General features: G+C 43.9%; 1 protein-coding gene across 7 annotated transcripts in view; it reads right to left on the bottom strand.

Moving 5' to 3' along the window:
• Positions 1–14,046, bottom strand: part of DPF3 (double PHD fingers 3) — a 200,009-nt gene that overhangs the window by 23,928 nt on the left and 162,035 nt on the right. For 6 of the 7 annotated variants that reach the window (XM_021401592.1, XM_021401583.1, XM_021401585.1 and 3 more), the window contains 2 exons: positions 1,522–1,634; positions 129–210 (listed from right to left, as the gene is read on the bottom strand). In XM_021401592.1, the coding sequence (XP_021257267.1) occupies positions 129–210; positions 1,522–1,634 (195 nt within the window). Of the gene's footprint in view, positions 1–128; positions 211–1,521; positions 1,635–10,512; positions 10,730–14,046 lie in introns of those variants that run through there. The other variant, XM_021401591.1, reaches the window with a different exon arrangement.

The raw sequence follows: 14,046 nt of genomic DNA, 5'->3' as shown, positions 1-14,046 counted from the left end.
TCCTAGTGATGCCTGCTTTTCCTTTGCTACTGCTTCCTTAACCCTGCATGGTCCTGGTCAACTTTCTGAACCTCTTTTCCACAAGGACTTCATTGTGATTTTCAAAGCAGACTTCTGACATATGTTACCTTCTGGGGGCTCAAAGACCGGTGGATTCAAGCAATACATGTGATAGCCACGGTCACAGTCATCACAGAAGAGCAGCTGGTCCTGAGGCAGGGTTGTTGGAGAGACAGGGGGGAAAAGGGAGAGAAGGAGAGAAGAGAGAGAGAGAAAATGATGTAAATTAGTCTCTTTCCAAGATGAAGACATAAGCATGGTAACCAGCAGTGCTCAGCTACGAACAGAGCTGCAACACAGAGACTAAGAGACCACTGAAGAGGTAAAAGCCGCCATATTTGTGGGCCCAAGATCAACCATCATATTCCTGAGAGGTCACAAAGAGCCCTGCTCACCACAAAGGCAGTTCCATTTTTAATTGGAAAGTGTTCCTGAGGGCCAGAGGACTTCCTCTCCAAGGCAGCCTCACAATGTAGGACCACAGGCTGTTAGGTCAGTGATATGCTGCACTGAGAGAAGAGGACTGGCATCCCCACTCTGCTGGGTTCCAGTATGGCCAAGCTCTGCATGTTATCCTTTCAGGGGAAACCTTCCTCATCAAAAGCTTGGACTTAGCCAGTCATCCAAAACTCAGCTGAGTAGCAAATGCTTTGTGAAGTAGATGGGAATAATAAGATTCTACCTCATGGTCTGCGGCTCTTTCACTCATATGGGGAGAAAAATCCTTCTCAGAAGTATCCTCTGACTCCTAACAGAGAGTCCCTATTCTCAGATTTCCTCATTTACCACTAAAGCAAAATGAACTCTCAGGCTTCACATTTATTCCGCTATAGGGAATATAGTCTGAACTACTACCTCTGGTTCTTCAGTCACTGTCAATTCTCTGTGTTTCTCATAGACTATCAAGGACCCTTAGCATCAGAAAAAAAAAAAAAAAAAAACACAGAAAGGATACTGTGCAGCTGCAGACTCTGGATCATTTGGAAATCCCTGGAATAGGTAGCTAGGTGAATAGAGAGAGGCTCAGGCATCCCAATCCAAATGTTTCCATTCCCAAATACTATAATTAAAATTTTTAAATTGAACCAAAAAAGTAAAATCAGAGACAGAAGAAACATAGCTGCCATCTCTGGGGTTATCATCCATTTAGATCTACTCCTGATCACAATATTGGAGATACTACTCTTTTGCAGCTCCCTGCAACAATGCTAGTTTCTATTGAATAAGCATATCGGCATCTCAGGTGGCCCTATATAATACCCATGATATCTTCAGCAGTGATAAGCAGCTGAACAGGTTACTGGGAAGAGTCCAGCTCTGCTCCCAGGGGTGGGCTGTCCTAGGAGATGTATGGAAGCAGCAGAAAAGCCAGGACCCACACCACTGCCACATGCTTCTCAAGGCAGACATGACAGCAGCTTGCAGTGACACTTATTGGCGTGAAAAGGTAAATCAACTCACATCATTCTCAGAGGTGCCACAAAGGCTGCAGGATTTGCACTCAATGCACTGCCACTGATAGGTTTTAACAGCCTCAGTCATGTTTGTGGTGAACTGCAGGCAGGTCGGGTGTCCTGAGGAAGATCGGAAACAACGGTCATTGTTAAGGCTTTCTTATGTATTGTCAATTAACCGGCATTAATTTGGGAACAAAACGCACATGGACGTGGACTGATCACAACATGGGCTGCAACTAACAGATACCAAAGAGAAAAGCAGGCATTAACCCTTTCGCTGCCGGGCACAAGAGAAAATCAGAATCATTCCAACCCAATCCCCACTGGCAAAGCAGTTTTATTCAGAGCTCTTAAAAATAGTTTGGCTTTGGATTTGGTTTTTGGGTTTGCTGTTTTGGCTTTTTTGGTTTGCTTTTTTGAAAGAAAACAAGAGAAAGGATGAAGTCAGAAACAAACGCAATTTCAGAGAGAGCCCATCCATCTCAACAGAAATTGGACTACAGTTTCAATTAGCTTTGTTTCAGTCGGACTGAAGGACCTGGTGGAAATGAGGTTATTCTCCATTTCAGAGCTTTCCTTCCTGGTATCCAAATAGGTGGAGCAGTTCTGTAGACATGGCTTAATTGGAAGCAGTAGCATGCAGAGAAGGAGCAAGACAAGATGGAGGGATACAGCTTTCAATTTTTTTTTAAGAGCTCTGCCACTAAAGTTGGTTGGCACAGAAGAAACCAAATTGCACGGCTAACCTTCCAGGATCAAAAGAAGAAATCAAAAGGAAAACACCCCAAGCCAACTCCCACAGTGAACTAAATGAAAGGAATAAAGAAGGGAAAGCTAGCAGAACAGTCACATCTAGAGGGGAAGGACAAATTGCCAGAGTCACAACCCCCGCCCCTACATGCGTGTGGACTCCAGCTTTGCAAAACAGCACTATCACAGTAGCAGGGTCAGCAATGGGCTTTCTGGAGGGGAAAATACAAACAAACAAACAAACCAAAGGTAGGATCAGTGTTCCTTCTGCAAAACAAAACAAGAAAAATATGCCGCTGAAATAAAGCACTGCACTCCCAAAGCACCCCTATCCAGGTGAAGCAGTCTCTAAGTCACCTGCAATAAGCTATTGCTTGCCCCCCTGGAAAACCCTGCATTTAGTATCCCTCTCTGGCATGTATAAGCATGTGCACTGTGCAGAGTCAGGGGCAGGGCTCTCCAGTTGCTCAAATGTAGGCCAAGAAAGCCTAGAAATACAGGTACCACATCTGGCACTACTGCATGCTTCTTGTAGAAACTTACGCCATCGAGTGTGCAGGCGTTTTTCACCACTGGCAGATCCATTGTTCTTAGACAACAGCCAATGGGTAGAAAAAGTCTTTTCCACCTCCATGAGCCTATCTCTTTTAAGAGTGGAGAAAAAAGAAAAGAGCTGATTCTCTGATAAGAAGAAAAGGAAGGCATGGCTGCTGGAGATGTGCACACCAATGCGCTGCCTTCATTACCAGACCTGTCAGCGGTATTTTGCCATGGTGTCACAATATGTTCATGTCGTGATATGTTCACTCTTCTAAGCCTTTGAACAAAGAAGTGTGTACTGACGAGTTAAGGAGATTGCTACCTCTTGGATCCCTTGAAATGTCAGCAAAAAAACAAGTCACATTTTACTGAGATATACATAGAAATGAGTCCAAATTGAAGTTCTGGGGACCCTGAAGTCACAACTGTTCAGAAAGAGATTCTGTGACATGGGTCTTTTTCTTGCTGAGGGGACCTTGTATAATTTCTGATACTACCAAAGTAGCAAAACCCAACATGACACTGAAATAATCCTCCAGATCTGATTTACAGCAAATGCAGAACCTCATTTCAATGCCACTGGGAGAACAAATGGGCCACACTACACATCAGGGAGGAATTCATCCCAATGGCAGCAAGTCTGCATCAAGAAAGGTTGTATAGTGCTGGAGTATATCAAAGAAAACAACTCATACAGGGTGTGAATTAATCAGAGAGTTAAATAGCTTCAGTCACATTTGAAAAGAAACAGAAAGAATGGAATCAAACTTACAGAAATAAATCAAAGTTAATTGCATACATGTATTTACGTGCTCACTTGCCTGCGTGCGCATATTACTCGTTCCAGACTTACAGCCAGAGACTCCCTTTCTCAAATGAAAGTCAGGTTCTGTTCACTGCTTTATTTCTGTCCCTTCACAGTCATTCCTGCTCTCTCCCAGCTATCAGTCTTGACTGTCTAGTTCCTGACTCTCCTCAAAAATACCTTTGCAGGTTTTGTGCTGTGTCTGGTATCGATGGTGCCTCGTCCTTGAAGTGATCTATCCTACTTTGTAGAGCCTTTCTGAAGCACTGCACTCACCACAAGCGTAAAAGAATAGGATTTTTGTGGACTTGAGGATCTCTTAGAAAACATTAATAGTAGAGTGAGGGCTGCTGTGACAACTTTTTAATAGCAAAGAAAGCATCTTTTGTAAAAAAACACTGACTTACACCTTTGGCCTCTCTCTCCGAATGTTGTGATGATGAAGGAGTCCAACAAATGCCCACAATCACATCTGCACAGCCATAGACTACTCTCTGTTAGAACAAGGCTCATGACATGACTGAGGCAGAAAGAAAGCCTCATGGACACCTCCTTCTGCCTCCAAATCATACCCTCTTTCACATTAAACAACGTGCCTTGTAGTACCATGACCCAAACCTAATGTTGCTGACAAGATTATTTTGAATTATGCCAGCAGCTCAATGAGGCGCTGCAGCATATGGCAAGCACGCCAGTGGACACTCAAAACATGAAAATACTTTTCCCTGCCCTCTCTTCGTCTCAATCTCTCTGTTTTCCACTTACTTTGGTTCAAAACTCTGCATTTTTCATAACCTAAGAGGAAACTCACACACCCAAGACTTCTTGGAGTTGCATTAGTCCACACCACCCCTGTTTCACATCTTGGCATTTCCTCTGCGGCAAACATAAGAGGAGGCAGACCTGTAGCTGCATACACCAGGTTACTGTCAGTAGATCTGAATCCATTTAAAAAATACAAAGGTTGGTTCAGCTCATGAACAATTTTGCTTTACAGAAAGAGCAGTTAAAATTGTGGTTCCAGTAACAGATACTATGGAAGTGCACGAGCCAGAGAGTTGGAAAGATTTTCTTGCGTAATTTCATCAGTTATGCGGTCAGGATGAAGAAATACTTCTATTTCGCTAATCTTGTGATAAACTGCATTCCCTATGGTTAAGGTGTGCAGCAGTCTGCAGCAGGAACTTGGTTATAATTCAGGCGGTGCCTCAGCCCAGGAGAAGTCCCGATCACTCTCACACGTCTGTATCAGCTCCGCGCATCTAACAGAAGAAGTAACACATATTTATGGTGCCACTGAAGTCAATAGACAGACCTCTAAAATATATCCAGGGAGCAGTTCTCTTGAAGGAGAAGGCAATATGTTAACATCGACAGTTTCTAATCTACCATAACTATTCTCTACCTAAACTTTTGCTATGCCGCAATAGCTATAAACAACAGAGACAATAAAATTTGCAGTGAGCAGGTCTCCAACAGCTCATCCCTTTGTCTTAAAGCAATATTTTAAAGTATAGATCAGCTCTGAATGCTCTCCCATCTATGTCAGAACTCTCATCTGGATCTGAACTCTGCGACCGAGACTATATTTTATGGTGACATCCGCGTTTCACATGCCACTGGCTTTAATTGTACACTATGTCCATTGGACACCTGAACTGAGGAGTAGGGGTGAAAGCATTTCAGCCACCATTTCGTGACTCCTGCACTCGGTACAATTGCAGGCTGGTGGTAAGGAGAATTTAAATGGAAACACCCTAAAAAAATCTAACATTCTCTTCTGCTTACACTGCCTGCGCAGCACTAAAGACCAAAACTGACATTAAAGGGTAGCAGCAATCTGCTGCTCCCAGGCGCTCTGTGACCAGCCAAGGCCTGCAAACGGCTCATTAGTGCTTCTTCAATAATGGATTTTGCATCACAAGATTAATTGCAGCCATGTGCTCTGTCACACCCGCCACAGACTATTTAAGTTAACAATCCAATCAATAACCTTTTTCAAACAAAGGCAGAGATTATCCTGAGGAAAAAAATAAGCGAAGACTCCTTTAAAAAAAATTGTAAAATTATTTGTATGGAGTAAAAGGTATTTGCACCCAGTTCCCAGTTCTGTCCTTTATTTTTGCTGCGTAGCAGTGGCCTTTTTAATCAATAGTATAATGAAAACCCACAGGGCTCCTGGCTATAGCATGTCAGAATTTATTCCATAAACTATTCGAGTCTTTAAACAATCATAAATACATATTATAGATATAGTGACACAGGAACCCCATCAAAACATGCACAAAAACTGCAAAATCTCCTCTTGCTAAGACTGAATAAGCATTGCTATGACCTCTACCATCATTAGAGAGAATTATTACTGTTATTTGTAAAAAAAAAGAAGGGAAAAGAAACTTGTAATTCTAATAAGGGATATGGTTTTATGGTTATGATATAAAACTGTAGCCTTCTTTTGTCCATCTACAAGTGCAGTTTAGCATGCTTACAGAGAGCTGCTGTCAGCAATCCTGACATTCAAAAGCTGCCAACCAAGTTTACCTATCAGTGAATTATTAAAATATTTTTTGTTTGCCTTTTCATTCCCAAGCCTTTTTAGGGTTCCACCTTGAAAAGTCCCCAAGTAAACAGGGATTAGAAGGAGTCCTTAAAAAAGCAAACCCTCCAACCAAAATGAAAGGCTGCCAAAATCCCAGGGCTCCAGGAGCTGCAGTGCTAAGGAATAGACCAAACATTTCTAAGGAAGGAGGACACGGAGCTCATGGAGTTTTCCTGGCCCTTCCCATCTGGCAACACCAAGGAGCTGTGATGCAGGGACATACGCTGGCCTGGTCAAATGCAGAAGTGTTTGTAGGGTGAGGATATATGGCACCAAGTGCCACAGTACCTCTGTGATCTGTGGCAGTGGGTATATTTCATTACAGGAAAATGGAACAGCTCTCCCAGAGGCCACAGCAGGGGTAGGTGCTGGAGGCTGCAGATGAGGAGCTCTGGTCTCACCCTCTTCAGAGTAGAGCCCTGGTGAACTCAGCTTTTTATGAAAAACAAGCAAACAAACAAAAAATGAAGCCCCATTTGTAGGCACCGTTGGGTTTTACTACTACCAGGAGAGAAAGAGAGGAAATGTTGCCAGTGGCAATTTCTGCATCTTGATGGAAATGAGCAAACGTGGCTGCTTCTCCCAGTGCCGAAGTGCTCCTACGCTGCCACAACAGACTCAAGGCCTTGGCTCGTAGACTGGTCAGTCTGATTTAATCTGAGACCAACTTTCCTCTAATCATAGAGTCATAGAATAGAATCATCAAATTGTTTGGGTTGGAAGGGATGCATAAAGGCCATCTAGTCCGAACCCCCTGCAATGAACAGGGACACCCACAGCTAGATCAGCGTGCTCAGAGCCCTTCCAGCCTGACCTTGAGTGTCTCCAGCAACAGGGCATGCAACACGTCTCTGGGTGCCGCAATATACCAGCAACTGTGAAAGAATTAACCTCTCTAATAACTGATGGGGCTCTGAAACAGAGCTGATAGCAGAGCTATCAGTTCATGTCATTTCATTTCCTGCCCAGCATGGCCAGGGCTAGGAAGGAGCAGAACTGAGCACGGGGCTGCTTACTGCAGCAAAAACAGGCACACACATTACAGCCTGGCGCTCAAGTATTTGGTAATGGTAAAAGAGAACACACTTCAATCACTCACACATGGGACAAATAAAAAAGATGCAGAGTGGGGCCCAACCTCAGTTAGGCAGGTATAACTAGAGTCAATAGGAACACACTTTAGAAGCCTCTAAAACCCATTGGCAAGGGTGTTTTTTGTCATTGTGCTGGGAGAGCCTCCTGTCTTTGGCTGGCAGGGGACAGAAGCTATCCTGGCATTCTTCTGGCACACCTGCAAGCCGCCCCCTCTGAGCACCCAAAACCCGTACCCACACCTCTAAGTCTCAGCTGTGGGGATAAGAGACCCTGATGTAGGTGAAAGGCACAAAAATAGGGGCAGACCACAGGACCAGATCATGAGACCAGCATGGCTGCTCACCAGACTCCATGTCGCTTAGCTGAGGTGAGACCAGAAACAGACCCCAGCTGAACATGGATAGAAATGCCACATGTCTGCAGCGTCCCATCCCACAGCTCAGCAGCACTCAGCTCCCTCCTTCTCTAGGCCTGCCCCTATTAGGCACTGTTGGCTGCCAGACAAAATGGCTATTTCTTCCCTAAGAAACATAATGTGGAAGCACTCAAATAACCTCAAAGCAAAGCATCAGCTTGTTAATGCACTGGTAAGTCATGCCAGCACTGAACGATTCCTGGGGGTGAATTAGGTCAGAGTGACCTCCAGAAAACCAGGCTGCATCACCGCGCAGCTTTATGGGTAATGATCTGCTAATTACCAGGAGGCATTTGGGCTGCTTACCAACAGCAACAGGAAGGAAACCTGCCTACAGGCACTGCATGGGCTCCATATGCCAGAGACACAGCTCCTAATAACAAGAATAAACCCATTTATAAAGCTCGAATCGGCCGGGCAGACTGGCAGGGAATGCTAATGCCGCCCAGCAGGTACACCTCGTGGGGTGTGAGGCCTTCCCAACACAGAGCAGGTTCTGCGTTTGGTCTGAAAGAGAAGTACGGGTGAGGTAGACTGAGATGAAAACATGGGAGCGGGAGGATGGCTGCTTATCCATAGAAGATGAATCACCACAACCTGGAAAGCCAACATCCCCTTTGCCTGGGGGACGTTTTCATTACCCTTCAACAAACTGCAGTGGAAAAAAACTCAGAGGCAGCACCAACCTCGTCACTATGCGCTGCGGGCTCCCCAGCCTGTCCAGCTCACACACCACAGAGCTTTCAATCAACTGGCAGGCTCACTAAACCCTTTCAAAATGAGCAACCAAGCAAAAATACTTGGTCATAAACACTAAAAATAGGAGTGGAGGATTGGGTTTTGTTTTGCTTTTTAACTTGGTGAAGCCAGTTCTTCCTAGTGCATTAAATCCACCTCCCTGGCAGCCCATTTAGAACATCTCTTCCCCTCTGGGAGAGCCAAAATCTCCCACTATAATGAGAGGAGTGGGGTGATATTTAAAATGCTAGGGAAAGAGCAGTCCAAATAGCCTTCCACTCAAGCATTTCATGAAAACCTCCATTAAACCCCCCATAAACCAAGATATAAGCTCTTCCCCTCCTCCCTTTCCTTGAAGGACCTTGCCACCTGCAGGAACCTTCAGTCCCAGCTGCTGCCTTGACACCTGGCCCTTCCTCAGTGTTCCTGGTGCTGACCTGCTCTGTTGGTCCAGCCTGAGAGCAGCATGTCCTCAGGGACAGCCAGTGCTGACCAGCACACCTCTATCCCCAAGGCATTGCCCAAACAGCATCTCTCAACACAAACTGGTTAGAGAGCACAGAGGAGAGTCCCACAAATGCCAAGTCAACTGCTGGAATTTGGAAATAAACCACAAAGATTATTAAATTTTCTCTGAAGTTTCAGGCAATGAAAACAGCTCTTGCCCTCACAGACATCCAGTGCTCCCGCAGATGCCCTGACCCCACCACACTGCAGTCTAATACACTGACAAGGACAGAACCACAAAGCCCACAGAGCTGCAGAACAAGCCCAAGGACCAACAGCATGAGCTTTTCCATGCTGACCCAGTGCAGCGTGCCTAAATTGAACTGGCAGAGGCCATGGCTTTTCCCCAGGGCTTTCCCTCCTCAGCTTCTCCCTCCAATTAGATTACATCTAAGAGTGCGACCGAGGCAACACATGGGGACGTGAGTATCTCTGTGCTGAAATCAGGCCTGTGTACATCCAGCTCACCTGGAGAGCATTCGCACAACTGCTTCATGCCACCACAGCCCTCCTCAAGCACTGAGGGCTTTGAGAGAACTTCTGTGGTACCTTCGCTCAAGGACTGGTGGGAACAACCACCCAGGGAATCAGGGCAGGCTTGGCTAATGCAAGTGAATTGGAGAGGTTGGGAGAGGGGAAAAGTAGACTTTCACTGAAATCTGGACAAACTTTCTTTCTAGAATGACTGAAAAATGACTCTGGATTAGTTCACTGACAGAACAATTCCAGGATTTTCAAATCCAATGGCAAACTCCAGAGAAATAATTTAAATGTCGTCAATTTAATGTTAAATAGACTACGCAGAAGACACCATGCCATTGCATAGACAGTGACCTCATCATTGTTAAATGACGGAATTCTGCACCACTCAAGAAATTCAGCACATGATGGGTAAGGTGGTTGGTAAGCTATGCAAACACACCATAAACACAGGTGGTCTGACTTTCCCACGCAAGCATCACTTACTCTGCTGCTAATGTGCTGTATGATTGTATATTCAGACATAACGAGAACTGCCTCACTCAGCTAAACACAATTCTGAGCAAGCCACTTCAGTCCCCCATTGATTTAAAGGAGTTCTCTCAGCTACAAGACAGGTACCACTCTTCACAAACTCTCCATTGTTTTTAATGCGGGATAGAAGATGGAAAAATCCCGTTGTCTTCTGATCTTTCCCTTCTCCATTAACTAGAACCTCTGGCTGGTTGGGAATTTTTAAGTGTCAATGGAGATTTCATTAACATGGCAAAGAATTTGCACCTCCCCACCAAAATCCCAGGAACGTCAACAGACAGAGGGAAGAAGCAGCTCAGCACACACTGCAGCGTTATCAGTACATGCTCAGTATTGGGCAGTAAAAAGTACAAGTTTACTTTCTAAAAAATGTAGCTTCACGGTGATCTAAATATCTGAGTAAGCCGTGAATTTGAATAAAGTGCATTTTGTCAAAAGAAAGTGGGGGAGCAGACAGGGTTAACAAACAGATTTTTCAGAACGGGCGAGACATTTTGTGCCAGCATTTTGCAAATAAAAGGCTTTACTTTCATTTTGCTTTAAAAGTGAGCTCCGTTTAATTGTTTTTAAGAGAAGAAAAAATACTCACAAATGAAATGTTTCATTTCCCACTTGGCAGAGGGAGAGGGAGGGAAAGGGTCATTCCATTGAGAAAAATTGAACACATTTCATTCTGAAGTAGATAAAATCATTTCTCCTCACCATGGTATCTTTCAGTTCCATCACTTGAACAGCCCTTCTGAGTAACTCTGTAACAAAATAATGCCACAGATGCCAAAACAGCAGGATTTTTTGTTTTGTTTTTCACTGGAAAAACACCAGATTAAAGTACATGTGGTTTCATAGAACACACAATACCTTCCACACCAGATTAATGAAGTCCAGGTGTAGGACATTCTTTAACCTGTAACAAGTGAGCATCAATGATTTAACCTACACAGTCCGTATTTCATAGCAGCTAGATATCACTTCAGATGAAACAAGAAATTAGCTAGTTCCACTGTAGTGGACACAAGTGTCCCTCATTAAACAGTTCACTAGTCCTGCTCTTTTTCAGCACCAGAAGAATTGCTTAACAGAGGCTATATGAAAGCAGAACATTATTCTATTTAATGCCAGAGAATGATCTTCACAGTACTACTGGGATCTGTTAAGCCTTCTGACCCTGCTGTTAGTGGGACGGCTGCCTGGTGGCTCTGGCAATGACAAGGAGTCTGGGAAGTTCTCTCTTACACTGCTGGTCTGACACGGTTTTGGGCATCTGATGGACCCACTAAGAGACACAAACACAATCCTTGGTGTAGAAAGGCCCGAGAAGAGCCATGAACCTGTTCTTTAGGAGTCCCAAGTACAGATATCCCAGCAATAGATGAGATTTCTGAGGCAAGGCCCTGTTGTAGAATCCACTGCATGCTAAAATGGGTTGTTCAGCCTGAGGAAAGGGCTGGAAAGACTTCAGTGCTGCTTAACAGATATAAGCCACTCCCAGCGGAGCGCTGATGCAAAGCAACTATAATTTGTGCCGACAGTGGAAAGTGAATTTCTCAAACATAAGCTCAAAACCACTCTATATAAATAAACTCCACTGTGCAAACCACTACCTGAACAGGAAAGTTATGGCTGTCTTACGCTGAAATAAAAGTATTCCTTCAGCAACAGCACAGCATTCAACTATTTCCCATACAAAGACTTCCTCTCACCTTGGGAGCTGGCCTCAGAACCAGCTCCTGAAATCAACATACAAGGAAGGTAATGGCAGTTGGTACATGAAAGAAATCTAAATTAGTAAGCTACGCCTTCAGCAATGCTCGACAAAACTCACTCCAACATTACTTAAAATATCTGATCTGTTTCAAAAAAGGTGGCTGCATCTAACAGGTTTGGTCATGTTCTTTCTCCTGCAATCCACAACAAAGACATCAACACAAGGACACTAACAGCAAAGACTGAAGCTGCATAATGAGAAGGGGCTTCAGTTCAAGTGAAAAATGACTCCTAACAACCATGCAACCCTGGAGATAAACTAGCTTTCGCTGTTTAAAGTATAGTGTTTTCTCCATAGCAGCATCATAGTTGGTTTGTAGGCCATTCAGAGCCACTACAGCTATCTTAGACAATGTCAAAACTGCTTCTAGTTATATCCTGGGTAGCAACATTAGCAACAACACCATGCTTCAGAAGTCTGTGCTGCTTAAAGGTAAATGCCATGCTTCTCCCATTATGGTGCACACATTGTGGAAACACAAAGAACTAATGGCTATGGGAAAAAAAAAAGTACATTAGATAACAGATACAGTAAAAGTTTCTAGATACACAGCAAGAACATTTGATGAAACAACAAAAAATGCAGTCAGGTTTTAAAAAATAGACTGTTGAAATTAAGATGCCACAGATGAGTGTCTCTCAGTTTAATCACTAAAATGAAATGTAGGACTAAACTGTTGCAAGCATCCTGCTTTAGCATAGCAGAAGAAATATAATTTTACAATAATTTCTGGGGAACAATGAAGATTATAACACATCAGGCCACAATTTAGACAAGCTCAATCAAACTTAAGGGGAGTAATCAATGCCTATGGGCTCTCCTGTATAGGTATTACATAGTGGAGGTCCTACTGATCCATCTTCAACAGTAGGAATAGGTTGGGGTACTCCTATTATTGCTAATGAGTATTATAAATAAAAACTTGGGTTTACAGGGAAAAGCCTTTTGTTTTTTTTCATGATTTATACGCTGAATGACTCTGATTCCAACAAAGAGGATTTTTTTCCCCGATAGCAGGCAAAAGTTTGGAATACATTTTAAACAGGTGCAGCATACCAGCCTAGGCCAAAGCAAAGAAGCCAATGGCTCTGTCAGTCCACTCAGAACCCAAGATTTCAGCTCTCAGCTTTGTCAACCTTCAACCACATCTCAGCCCGGGGAACCACGGCCATGGAGACCCCCATCAGCTGCAGCAATGCTAGCAAACATTTTTACTTCTCACTTCTACCACACCTGATTCTCAACAGCAAGCAATCTTCTCCAGACAGGAAAGTAAGACACCTTCCTAGCCAGAATAACAAAGAAAATCTCCTCTGGCGCTGAGTGAACTGTGGTATTTTCTCCAGTCCAGATAATTTCTGCACAATTAGAACTTTCCTTTATAGCACTTATATTGCCAGGTCTGTGGCTTAAGAGTGAGAGAGAGAGAGAGAGAGAGAGAGAGAGAGAGAGAGAGAGAAGAGGAAAAAAAGGAAAAAAACAAAAAGCACAAAACATTCAAAGTAAGACCTATGCAGAATTGTCCTCTGGAGACTTCACAGCCTATAGCAATAGCTTTGTTGTGGTGGGAAAGATCCCATTCATCTAAACAGAGTGTTGACAGCCATTCATAAAGGTAAATTTCAGCATACCCTTTCACTCCTGGTTACCTTAACAGAAATGTCTATCTCTGCTCTGTGTATCTGTCACACCAGGGACAATGAAAGTGAGAACTGAGTACAGAGTGGGAAATGACCTTACTGAACAAGAAAAGTGCCCTGATGCCACGAGTAGCTTCCTTCCTTCCTTTCTTCAACTTTCTTTTCTTTGCTTTGTCATCATTCAGTTGTGCCCTCAGTCCAACCTCCATCTGGGTCTCTCTGTTCTATGCAGCACACCAGAAAGCTCAAGATGAGCTAGGAGAAAGAGAACAAAAGCAGCAATGGCCAGGGGCTCAGGATCTGTCATCACACATCTTCCCTTCCAACTCTGCTTTGGGGAAGGAAAAGATTACTTGTATCCCATGAAATTCCTTCAGAAAATTAGTTTTGTAGGCTTTAAATTCAGATTATTGTAAAATATCTGAGAGAAAAATCACAGAAAGGGAATTGGAAAAGGCTTTAAAACCAACAACATCAGTATGTGCTCTCAGGAAAGCATTGTAGTTGCCTTCTCAGCACAGCTCAGAAATACAGCAAGAGCCTCACTTCACCTCCACAGCTGTCTCTGGCCCATATTATCCAAAACTTGCAAAGGAGGGAAGATCTTTCCAGCTGCAGAACAGTGGAGGACAAGCGCCAGCAAGTAGCCCACAGGCTGCTC

The sequence above is a fragment of the Numida meleagris genome, chromosome 6 (genome assembly GCF_002078875.1).
Source record: "Numida meleagris isolate 19003 breed g44 Domestic line chromosome 6, NumMel1.0, whole genome shotgun sequence".
Taxonomy (NCBI): domain Eukaryota; kingdom Metazoa; phylum Chordata; class Aves; order Galliformes; family Numididae; genus Numida; species Numida meleagris.
The sequence above is the reverse complement of the archived record's forward strand: the minus strand, read 5'-3'. Positions and strand labels throughout refer to the sequence as shown.